The sequence below is a fragment of the Colobus angolensis genome, unplaced genomic scaffold (genome assembly GCF_000951035.1).
Source record: "Colobus angolensis palliatus isolate OR3802 unplaced genomic scaffold, Cang.pa_1.0 Scaffold108, whole genome shotgun sequence".
Lineage (NCBI taxonomy): Eukaryota > Metazoa > Chordata > Mammalia > Primates > Cercopithecidae > Colobus > Colobus angolensis.
Genome location: NW_012111808.1, coordinates 6,099,507 through 6,112,342, shown reverse-complemented (window position 1 = coordinate 6,112,342; position 12,836 = coordinate 6,099,507). Strand labels below are relative to the sequence as shown.

The 12,836-nt window shown below is 42.3% G+C and overlaps 1 protein-coding gene and 1 pseudogene across 1 annotated transcript in view; both read right to left on the bottom strand.

The window, feature by feature from the left end:
* The window catches only part of MALT1 (MALT1 paracaspase), an 86,488-nt gene that overhangs the window by 63,057 nt on the left and 10,595 nt on the right, over window positions 1-12,836 (bottom strand). Inside the window, exon 2 of the mRNA XM_011949579.1 lies at window positions 11,442-11,608. Within this exon, the coding sequence (XP_011804969.1) occupies window positions 11,442-11,608 (167 nt within the window). The remainder of the gene's footprint in view (window positions 1-11,441; window positions 11,609-12,836) is intronic.
* LOC105517088 lies at window positions 483-2,111 on the bottom strand (annotated as a pseudogene).

The following is a 12,836-nucleotide window of genomic DNA, read 5'->3' as shown; positions in this document are numbered from 1 at the left end:
ATGCTTTCCTCATTAAGTCTAATCAATTCTAGCTTTTGATGTAAAGTGAGAGACATGTGACTCTTCCTTTCACCTGAACACTTAGAGATCACTGTAGGGTTATTAATCAGCCTAACTTCAATATCATTGTGTCTCAGGGAATAGGGAGGCCCAAAGAGGGAGGGGGGAGGTGGGAGAGGAAGAGGGACAGGGAGGGAGAGGGAGAGGAAGAAAGAGAGAGCACGCGAGAGAGGGGAATGGCCAGTTGGCGGAGCAGTCGGAATACACGTGACATTTATCAATTAAGCTCACCTCCTTATAGGGGCATAATTTGTGGCACCCCAAAACAATTACAGTTTTTTTTTTTTCCTTTGCAATGCAAGGGCTCTTTATTGTCAGTGAGACCACCAGGTTAGATGAGCACTGAGGCTCCAGGGGGACTCCAGACCCTCTTCAGTGGGAGAAGGCAAAGGAGGGTTTCAGGCCTCAGAGTGGTCCTTGGCTCACACACCACCATGTAAATACAAAGCTAAAAACTTCCTGGATGTCTCCTACTGGAAACCAGTCAGTCCAACACATTCCACAACCACCTTTTTTTTTTTTTTTGAGACGGAGTCTCGCTCTGTCACCCAGACTGGAGTGCAGCAGCGCGATCTTGGCTCACGGCAACCTCTGCCTCCCAGGTTCAAGCAATTCTCCTGCCTCAGTCTCCTGAGTAGCTGGGACTACAGGCACCCGCCACCACACCTGGCTTTTTTTTTTTTTTTTTTTTTTTTTACTAGAGATGGGATTTTACTGTTAGCCAGGCTGGTTTCAATCTCCTGACCTTGTGATCCACCTGCCTCGGCCTCCTGAAGTGCTGGCATTACAGGCGGGAGCCACTGGGCCCGGCCCCACCTTCTTTTTGATCACTGGGAGACACCAAAAATGCTGAGAGTAGCTGGTATGATTCCATCCAGACCAAACTCTTGCCACACTTGTTAGAGGCCAGGTCTGTGGTGTTCAACTGTAACACCAGGAAATGGAATGCACGTCTGTCTGTGCATATACTCTGCACAACCACGGACTGCTCCAAGATCTTGGTGTCATTCCCATAGAGGAGCTGGGCTTGAGCCAGGGCAATGCCAAAAGCAAACAGGATCATCTTGGCCCAGAGCTGATCTGGTTGAAGGCTATGTGGTTGTAAACTGGCTTTCTCCAGGAAGTGCAGGATATGGAGATAGGGGTAAGGACAGCCCTCCCAGAATCCTGTGCCATCTTTCACATCATAAACATTGCATTCCTGAAGATCAGTAGTGGGGGGTTGGGGATAGAAGGTCTCAAGAACATAATTTTTAGTAGCTTCAACCTCTTCTCTGGAGGAGATGAGGGGGACAGAGGATCCTTGGCACTCAGCGGGCTCCACTAGAACCATGACCCTGAAGAAGAGACTCAGTTCCAGGTGGTGGATAACGTGGAGTTTTGGGCACAAATTTGCCTGGCCAGAGAAGGATGCCTGAGAATCTGAGACTTATACAACTGTATCAGACTGTCTACAATGACCTGACAGCAGGCCTCTCTCCTGAGGATGGCCTCAGTACAGTGCCAGAGACAGGCATGAGAGATCAAATTCAGAAGACACTCATCTTGGTTCTCTATGTGGTTCCCTGTATCATCAACAAGGCTAAGTACTTTCTCAGGAAGGTGTTCTACTAACTTGGCCTTGGTAAGCCAGAGGGCCTGCTTGACACCCCTGAGAAGGCGGTAACACTGGTGAAAGACATAGCATGCCTCGTCTTTGTATAGTGGCTGCTTGTGAATGGAGCTTGAGCAGAACTTTGAGGGCTTCAAGTTGGGGTCCCAGGATCGTGAACAGGGGGTGAGTAGAACTTTGGGTGTTTCTAGCCAGGGTCCCAGGGCAGGAAGATCAGTGGTGGCAGCCCGGGAATGAAGTACATCTTTCCCACGGACGGATGGGCTCCAGTCCAGGGATCTCGTACACTCCATCCAGGGGAGAAGGCTCTGGCTTCCACATGGAGCGCATGTCCCACTTACAGGGGCCCCACTCCACGTCTCGGGGCCCTGAAGCCCCCAAGGTTGAGCTGCCTGGAGCTAGCCAGTGCCTGCCTAGCAGTCCCCAATGCCAACACCATACTGATCTGGTCTTCTTAAGACTGACACCTGGATGCCGCCATCTTTCCACGCACCAACAATCACAGTAGTAACATCAAAGATCACCGATCACAGATCACCATGACAGATATAAATGAAAAAGTTCGAAATATTGTAAGAATTACCAAAGTGTGACACAGAGATATGAAGTCAGCACATGCTGTTGGAAAAATGGCACTGACAGTTGCTAGATACAGGGTTGCCACAAGCTGTCGACTTGTAAAAAACGAAGTATCTGCAAAGTGCAACAAAGTGAAGCATAATAAACAAAGTGTGCCTGTACTTAGAATAAAAAATCCAAATTCCTTACCAGGGCTACAAAGTCCTCCACGAATTGCTCCCTCCTTTGGCCCCTCCCGCCCTCCTCCAGGCTCACCAAGCTCCAGCCATACTGGGCCTCCTTTCTTCCACAAGCCAAGCTCTTTTCTGCCTTCCACTTACCAGTCCTCTGCTGGGTTCCCCCCGACAAGCTCCGCTCTGCCATCCCCCACAACCGCCACCCCACTGGCTTCCACTATTCTACTGTTTCATGGCAGGCCCTTTCCTCATCATCCAGGTTTCTTACTAAATTATCACCAGCTTCTCTGGGAAATGTCTCTAAATTAGGTACCTTCCCACCCCCACAGTTATCTATTACATTCACTCAGTTCAGTGTCCTTCACTTTCTAAAATCCCTGTTTCTTACTGTTCGTCTTAGGTACTAAAATAGAAGCTCCATGAGAGCAAGGACCTTGATGGTCTTAGTCACCAGTTCATTCAGCACCTAGAATTGTGCCCAGCATATGGCAGTGCAGTGGGTGTTAGTGGGTATTCAACATGTGTTTGTTGAATATACATAATAATACTAGAAATTACTACAGCAACAAGTTACTGCTTTACATGTACCAGGCATTTTTATCACTAACCTTTGAAATAACCACACAAGGTAGATACTACTTACAACTATGTTACAATGAAAATAAGGTACATAATTTGCAGAAGGTCACCCAGATTACCTGGGCTAAATTAAACTGAGACTTTTTTTTTTTTTTTTTACATTGTAAAATGGCAGAGCCAGGACGCAAACCTAGGTTTTCCTGCCTTTTAAAGGTTTTAAACCCTTATGCTTTGCTTTCTCAGTGATTCTGATTCTTTTTTTTTGTTTTTTTGAGATAGGGTCTTGCTCTGTCACCCAGGCTGGAGTGCAGTGGCATGATCAGGGTTCACTGCAGCCTCAACCTCCTGGGCTCAAGCTATCCTCCCACCTCAGCCCCCCAGTAGCTGGGTCTAAGGGTGTGTATCACCATGCCTGGCTACTTTTTGCATTTTTTGTAGAGGCAGGGTTTGGCCATGTTGCCCAGGCTCGTCTTGAACTCCTAGGCTCAAGCAATCCACCCCATTTCAGCCTCCCAAAGCACTGGAATTATTGAAGTGAACCACCATGCCTGGCCTCTTGGTGATTCTCAATATATCTCCCATGGTAATCCGCTTTCTGCCACAGTGAGCCTATCTTATTGAGAAAGTATATCACACAAAGAGCAATCCCACACCAGGACACTGCTCATGAATATATACCATGGCAAATATTCTCTGCCACTATACAAGGAGATAAGAGACAAGAATGATGGAAAGGGTTTTTCCTCTTGAGTATTTTACAAAGAAGTAGGTGACTACTGGAAAGGGACCACATGGCCAGCTTCTAAAAGTTATCCTTCCTTTGTGTGGGACACAAGACTAAGTGATTTTTTTTTTTTTTTGAGATGGACTCTCGCTCTGTCGCCCAGGTTGGAGTGCAGTGGCGCGATCTCGGCTCACTGCAAGCTCCGCCTCCCGGGTTTACGCCATTCTCCTGCCTCAGCCTCCCGAGTAGCTGGGACTACAGGTGCCCGCCACCACGCCCGGCTAATTTTTTTTTTTTTTTTTTTTTTTTTTTTAGTAGAGACGGGGGTTTCCCCGCGTAGGTCAGGATGGTCTCGATCTCCTGACCTCGTGATCCACCCGTCTCGGCCTCCCAAAGTGCTGAAACTACAGGCTTGAGCCACCGTGCCCGGCCAAGACTAAGTGATTTTTAAAATTAGTACTATTTTTATTTTTTTGTAGAAATAGGGTCTCACTACATTGTCCAGGTTGGCCTCATATGTTGCCCAGAACTCCTGGCCTCAAGGCATCCACCTACCTCAGCCTCCCAAAGTGTTGGGATTACAGGTGTGAGCCACCATGCCGGGCCAAGACAAAGTGGCTTTTAATGTACATCTAAATTCACAGTTTATAAGCCTGTCCTGCACCAACAACTTTATTAATAAGCAAGTGTGTGTGTGTATAAAATATATACACAATTTATTGCTTCAAAGACTGAGAATTGAAAGGCAAAATGTGATTTGGAAACCACCCCTGGTGAATAGTCAAGAAAATTAGTTGCAATACCTCCCATGTTTTAACCACACAAATTTCCTTCCTCCCACAAAGCCTTGTGCGACAGGGACCCATGGTCAACCCTTAGCCACCCCAATGCAGCACCCACTAGTGAGAAGGTGCTGAACAAAGGTAAAAAAAGAATATGGTATAGTGCTACGTAGGCTGTATGAAGGCACACAAATGAAAGTTCTATTTTAAACGGTGAACACACAGCTTCCTGGCAAACAAGCATATTTTTCAGATAACATCTACAAAGAAGTCAGAGAAGTTACTTGATTTCCTGTAACCCTGGGAGAATGTGACTAGGTACGATGGAACCAAGGATCGTGCTTTCAACTACACACACATATGCTGATAAACAAGTACATGCTACTAAGCAATAAAACAAAAATTTAAAAGCCTGCTGGAATAAGAAAGACAAAGTAGGATAATTTTTGACAAAAGGACACATCATAGCTTCCCTTGAAGTTATTGTCTCTCACAACACATTTAAATGTTGATGCAGTTTATCAATAAATACTTTCTCCAGAAACAGATCTGTTCCGTATACTGAAGTTCATCTACTTCCAGAGGCCATGAAACAAAAAAAAATGATTTTCATCAACTTCCATCTAAAACTCATCCTCAAAGTTACTCTGCAATCTTCTATGCTATCACAGAAGAGTATCTACATGCCCCACAGGGTGCCCAGATAAATATTCCTCTTCCACTAACAATTTCCCCCACTATATAACCAAAGTAGGTCCATGTGTGTCCCTCCCACGGCATTATACAAAGTATGTCCACATGTTTCTCTTACATGTCAACTGAAATTTGTATAGATTGTAGTCTACAGTCTGTAGATTGTAGTCTACAGTCTGTAGATTGTAGTCTATAGTCTGTAGTATCTAGTCTCCCACATCACATGCCTTATCCTGTTACATTGCCTGAGACTCCCCTCAACACTCCACACCCAGAAAGATATTCCTTCAGGCCTTGTTCACCAGCCCTTTCTCTCCCTCTACTTCTTCCTTATATTCATGCCCATCCATACCATCTTTTTCTCTCTTCACTTCTTGATATTTTTCTTTGAGGAATAATTGCCAATTTCCTGATGTTCATGAAATAAGAAAAGTCCCTTACAAACAAGATCCAGTCTCTGAGCACTTTTGAAGTTGGCAAGAAGAAAAAAATTGAAGTCCATGGGTCAAAGAGGCAACTGAGGTAATAATACAAAACTAAGTTTCTTAATTCAGAAATTTCCTAGCATAATGGAAATGGCATGGAGTTCAGGTCAGGGTCAGCAGACCTGGTTTTTAATCCCATCTTTGTTAATAACTGTGACTTTGGCCAAATGATAACTTTTGGAAATCTCATTTTCCATATAAATGTTTGTTGGTTAAAATTTAAATGTTCACAATAGTACTGTTCCGTCGCTTCACAGAACTGTCAAGATAAAATGTGAAGTAAAGGTATTTTAGAAACTAAAGAATAATATTAAACAATCTTTGCACTTATTTTAGAAATAAAAAATAAAAATTAATAGCCAAACCATAACAATGCATGTGTTACAACGGATCTAAGAAAAAATGATACGAAATAAAAAGAGTAGGGGCAAATGGAAAAGATGCTACTGAAAAGATGGCACATGACCCTGCCACAGACATCTCATAGGTACCCTCAGTGAGGCACCTTTCATATGAAGAGTGATATAAAACAGCAATATCGCAACACTTGAGCTGAAAAGCAACTTGGGATTCATCTTAATGAGACCCACATCAAGAATGTTCTCTCTGAACAGCTCCCGTTGTTCAGCCTCTGGTCTGCCCATTCCAGGTTAAGGGCATCACTTCTCCAGGCAACCATTTCGTGGTGTATGTAACTAGGACTGATGAGGCCTATAATTCTACACTCACAATGTTTTCACTTAAAACAAAAGAAACAAATAGGCTGGGTGTGGTGGCTCATGCCTGCAATCCCAGCACTTTGGGAGGCTGAGGTGGACGGATTACCTGAGGTCAGGAGTTTGAGACCAGCCTGGCCAACAAGGCGAAACCTCATCGCTACTAAAAGTACAAAAATTAGCCAGGTGTGGTGGCGCGCATTTGTAATCTCAGCTACTCAGGAGGTTGAGGCAGAAGAATCACTTGAACCTGGGAGACGAGATTGCAGTGAGCCAAGATCACACCATTGTACTCCAGCCTGGGTGACAAAGTGAGACTCAAAAAGCAAGCAAACAACAACAACAACAACAACAAAAAGAAACAAAAGCACCTTGAACTACACATCTGAGTCTATCTGCATTTGCCAATAACACAGATGTCAATATTGGTTGCTTTGGAATCAGTCTTTGAAACTTAAATAAGATCTAAAAAAAAAATCATTACAGACCTTTGGTTCAAAACCATTTCAACACATTCATTTAACCCCCGTCTCCAATTCCCACTGAGATGAGCAAAGGAATAAAAGTAGGGAAACAATTTACTAGCACTGGAAAATGGGATGAACACCATCCACACATAAAAACTAGAAGCGATTTCTCTATCACATAATTCAAGTAAGAGCAGACTGAGGGGCAAGTTGGCCAACCCATGTGCAGTGGAAATGCTTGACCAGAGAGAAAGCAACAGAGAGTAAACCTTGATCCTCTGAGGCTCCTTCAGAAAATAGATAAAATTACAATTCCAGAGGGAGTTTACACTCAGACTTCATGCTGAGTGGCTGCTGAAGCTGGCTCCTCATCACAGAAACTGTTCTACTTAGAGATGCATGGATACTGCCCTAGCTATTTCTGGGCACCAAAACAAATCCAGAAAAGAAACTTGGTCAGTTTCTCAAAAGACAGAGAAACTCCACATGATAGTTACCTCTCAGAGCTACCTCTGACTGTAGTTGGAACCATCACTTGGAACAGACTATGGCAACATAAGACTATAGTTTCTCATTTAATCAAAAGAAATCTAGTTTCCCCTTCTCCCTGCATTTAGACCTCAAAGGCCAGTTCACAGGACAACCCAAACCAGGCTTCTCTCTGTAAGGACAGAGAAAAATCATCAGACTTCCTGCGGAATAAGAAGTAATGTCCTTCTATGAAATAGTATTAATGCAAAAAGGAGAAAACATTAGAATATTTCTATTTTGTATTTTCACTAAGACTCAAGAATATAGCAAAGAGGGAAAACTGGAGATCAGATAAACTTACTATATATATATTTTTTACAACTGTCTTGGATATGATCTTTTACATGTTTGTCTCCCCTACTAAACTATGACCTATCAGCAGGTGGAAACTATTGCTTTATTCATCTCTGAACTCACAGTGCCTAGCATAATGCCTAGCACAGCAAAGGCACTGCAATACAGCAAACCTTACTGAATGCATGAGGCAAACCACCAATTAAGTTGATTCTATCAGAGCTTAATATAATTACAGTAGCTTTTATTCTCAATATCTTTATTAAAATATTAAAATTCTTCTCTATAATTCTTATATTTCTTTATTCTACTATGTATAAATAGAATAAGTCGGCTGGGTGCAGTGGCTCACGCCTGTAATCCCAGCACTTTGGGAGGCCGAGGTGGGTGGATCACCTGAGGTTGGAAGTTCGAGACCAGCCTGTATCAACATGGAGAAACCCCATCTCTACTGAGAATACAAAATTAGCCGGGCGTGGTGGCATATGCCTGTAATCCCAGCTACTCGGGAGGCTGAGGCAGGAGAACTGCTTGAACCCAGGAGGCGGAGGTTGCGGTGAGCCAAGATCATGCCACTGCACTCCAGCCTGGGCAACAAGAGTGAAACTCCATCTCAAAAAAAAAAAAAAAAAAAAAGAGTAAAGCTTAGATTATTCATACTAGATGCAGATAGTAAACTAACAAATTAATTACTTCTTCCTAAAATTACTGAGCTTTATTAGATCCCAAAATACTTGCTGTTAAATCAATAACTAACATTCAAGCAACAACCAATTCCTAAGGATATTATATGGCTAACATGACAGAAAACCTCACAGAAAAAGTGCACAAGTGGTAACAGAGAAACAGGGCGGTGGCTCCTGCCTGTAACCCCAGCACTTTGGGAGGCCAGGGCAAGTGGATTGCTTGAGCCCAGGAGTTCAAGACCAGCCTGGGCAACATGGCGAAACTCCATATCTACCAAAAATAAAAAAAATTAGCTGGATGGTGTGTGCTTGTAGTCCCAGCTACTCAGGAGGCTGAGGCGGGAGGATTGCTTGAGCCTCGGGAGGTAGAGGCTGCAGTGAGCCGAGATCATATCACTGCATTCCAGCCTGGGAGACAGAGCAAGACATTTCTCACAAAAAACTTAAAAAACAAAACAAATAATATTTCCCTACAGCTCACAAATGGACTGAAGAGAAAATAAAAAACAAAAAGAGAAAAAGAAACTGCTTTTCTTTTCCTATTCTCTCCTCAAATGCAAAAAAGCCCTATAAGATAATCTTGAGAAAGCCTGTAAGCCAAATATCAGGATAATCTGCACTGGGGAACATTGATAGAAAAATGCTAATCCTATCTGGAAAAAAGCACAATGAGCAAAAATGGATTTTTTCAAAGGAAGATTACTAATATTTATTAGGGTGGCACTTTATTAGTCACTGGCCTGTCAAAAATAAAAATATAGTGTTATTTTAAAAATTCAGGCAAATTGTTATACCTAAATAAATATACGACTCAATTTCAGTCAAGCCTGGTTTCACATATGGGAACCTTAAAAAAATTCAGAAACCCTAGATCTCAGGCCAGTGATCACAACACAAATCAAAAGAGATACGAGGCCCCTGTCATTGTATAGATGAAATTCAACACAGCATCATCTCACGTAGCTCCTACAACTCCGCGAGGTGGAGAATACTTATGTTCATTTTATAGCCTTGGCAAACAATGGTTAGGGTAATTAAGCATAATTATTGAAAAAGAGAATGAAATACATGTTATATTTACTTCCCAGAAAGGTTTCCTAAGCTTTCAGAGGCCCTAGTATTCCATAAAGTATGAGAACTTACTAAAGTAAGTAAAAGCAGACTTTACTAAGTATGAGACTTTACTAAGTATCAGAACTCGGACTTTACCAGCATGAAACCTAGACTAGTAGATTTCAAATGTCACAACTCCTGGGTGCTGCTTCAGGTACCAGCAATATAATAATTAATAAATACCACTTTAGGAAGTCTACTGTTTCTATCAGCAATGGCCAGGTTTAAAAAAGAAACTATTTGGTGCCAGTCAACGGTTGCATTTGGGAGGGTGGCATTAGCAGCTACTTATTCCCACCCCAGCCCTGTTGGTACGAAGAGGCTCTGGGAAACAGAAGGCAAGCATCCAATACAGTGTGTATCACATTCATAGGGCATTTATCAGAGGCCTATTTCAACACCTACAGCAGGCCTTGTAAAGCAGGGATGACTGGGAGTCGAAGTCTCCTTATTTATAATCCAGGGCCCTTTCCATTTGCAGTAAACTACAAATAGAAAACTAGTTACCTCCCCAGTGTCTGCTGCTTCCTTTTTCCTTCTAATAGTTCCAGTTTTGTTTGGTGATCCATGTGGTTCCAGGAAAGCTGACTCAACCCAACTCCACTCCCAGCTTCAAGCCAGGAGAGTCAGCACATTCCATCTCCTCGGCACAGTGACAGGTTTAGAGTTAGGCACGTGACCGAAGCTAGTTAACCAGATGAACTCTCTGGGTTTTGCTGGGACAAGAATGAAGAGCCCAGAAACAGCCAGCAAACATATTGGGTTATGTGGAAAGTCAGTCATGGAAGGAAGCCAATGCCAAGAAAGGAAGAACAAAGACAAAAACCAACCAGCTCCTTGAGAACACGATTGTTCCTTGATTCTCTTGAAGCCTGACCAGCTCTACGCTTTTCAATTAGAAGGAGAAATGTATTCTCTTTATTAGGTCTATTTGAGTTGGGGTTTCTGGTACATGTAACTGACAGTATAGCACTATACCATGTGTTCCTAATTCCCTATCCCACAACTAACAATAAAAAATAACATCTCAATTTTAGTTTTAAGTTCCTCATGTTAACTTAAAAATACATCACAACCAAGCTGGTTATATAATGAAATGGTAATATCAAAACCACGTAAAATAGAGTGCATCAGGTCCTTTGTCCACTGCCCTTCCAGGCTCAACCAGCCTCTCTGCTTCCGGTGGGACAAATAATGGCCACTGGACCCCCGGGTAAGGAAGGAGGCCTGCAGTGCTGCCACAACCAGGCAACTTCGATGGCATGTCCCTCCTGCCTCCCACCACTGCTGCAGACCAACTCTATCTGCAGCTGAGAAGAGAGGAGCTGAATGGAGAAGAGGGACTGTTTCCTAAGCCTCACTTGATGTGGGAAGTGCAAAGCCTCACCCAATATTGGTAATTCAGGAAAAACTCATAAGGTTTTAAGGTTGAGTTATATGTGGTTTTGATGTATACCATTTCAACATTCAAAAACCTCACTGCAGCAAAAAAAAACTTAAACATTTGTCATACTTGCTTTACCTCATCTATACAGATATATAGGATTAAATATATGTTCATTTTTTTGGCTGCACTATTCCAATGCACATTATAGGAATCTTCTCCCTAAATACTTTAAAACGCATCTCCTTTTTTTAAAAAAAGGACATTCTCCTATAGCATCATTATCATATGATAATTACTTAATATGTCAAATATGTAGTTACATTCAGATTTTTCCAACTATCTCAAAAATGTCTCATGTAGCTGGTTTCTTCAACCACAACCCAACCAATATTCATGCGCTGCATTTGCTTTTTATGTGTTCTTTAGTCTCAGCTTGGGAAAGCAAACAAGGCACTACACATTTACATTTTCCAAAAATACTTAACACCATTCACCTGGTCAAAAAGAGATATTTTCTTCTAAGTTTGGCTCCATGAACTCCTAAGAACCAAACCTACCTGGGGGGCTGAGAAGCTGAAGAACTTCAGTGTGCTCCATAGCCTGCAGGAAATCACTCAATTCTGTGACTGTGCAACCTTTTTCACCCATTAACTTCAGCAGACACAGGCTGGGGCTTCCTTCAGGCTCCAGTACCTTAAGAGAACACTGCTCCAGGTCTAGGCAACTGAAAGCAACAGAAAGAATTCAAGTCAACAGCTTTCTTCCACATGCTACACCTGCTATACATCTGGACCATGGTGGTGCTGTGCAGAATAAATCACAAGTGACTGGGTGGGTGGTGACAAACTTTCACATAATGAATGCAAGTATCCTTTCCTCCTCTTTCACCATGGGGAATCCCTCTTTATTCCCTTCTCCCACTTAGCTCCCATGAGTATTAAATGAGGAGAATGAGAAACCTAGAAACAGGATGTGAGAGAAATTGAGCCTTGATCCTTAACGGTTTTTTGCCTTTAATTTAGGAATGGGGAATAGCAAGGCCAGAAAAATTTCCTTACTCCTTCTTCAAAGATGGTGAAATACAAAGTGACCCCAAATGAAGCCCCAGTAGGCTACATTTTGCTGCCTCCTGAGTGAAAGAAATATGCACTCATTCCATTAGGGAGCCAAAACATCTTAAATCATAGAACATACATGTATACAAACGGTGTTGGTAGTACTCTGAATTGAAAGCAAGAGAGGCTAATGTCTCGAAAATGACACTAGACAGAACAATCAATGTGACAAGGTTAGCAATGGAAAAATATTTAAAATATCCTTAATTACTAGTTTAAATACAGTAGGGCATGCATATCAAATGAAATACTGTTAATTCAGTACAAAAAACTGAGCCTGAGGTAAAGGCATAGGTCTTCAAGACATACTGAAAAATGAAGAAATTAACATAAACAACTGTATATTTTACACTATTTGCATTAACAAGGTAGTATGTCTATGTGTATATTCATACAAAAAAAGGAAGATACAGAACAGTGTTTGCTATTACCAAGATCATTTGTGTGTGTTCTTATACATGGAGAGTAAACTTTGAAAAGGTATCTAAGAAACTCACAGCCATGGTTGCCTCAGAGAGGGTAAGAGAGTAGAGCTCATGGCTGGATGATCTACTTTTCACTATAACCCCTTTTGTATGGTTGTTTTTTTATGTGCATTTATTTTTTGATAGTTTTTTTTTTTTTAATAGAGATGGTGTCTTGCTATGCTGCCCAGGCTGGTTTCGAATTCCTCGGCTCGAGCAATAATCCTGCCTCTGCCTCCCAAAGTGCTGGAGCCACCACTCCTGGGTCTTTTAATAATTTTTATTTTTTATTTTATTTTTATTTTTATTTATTTTTTATTGAGACGGAGTCTCGCTCTGTCGCCCAGGCTGGAGTAAGCTCCGCCTCCTGGGT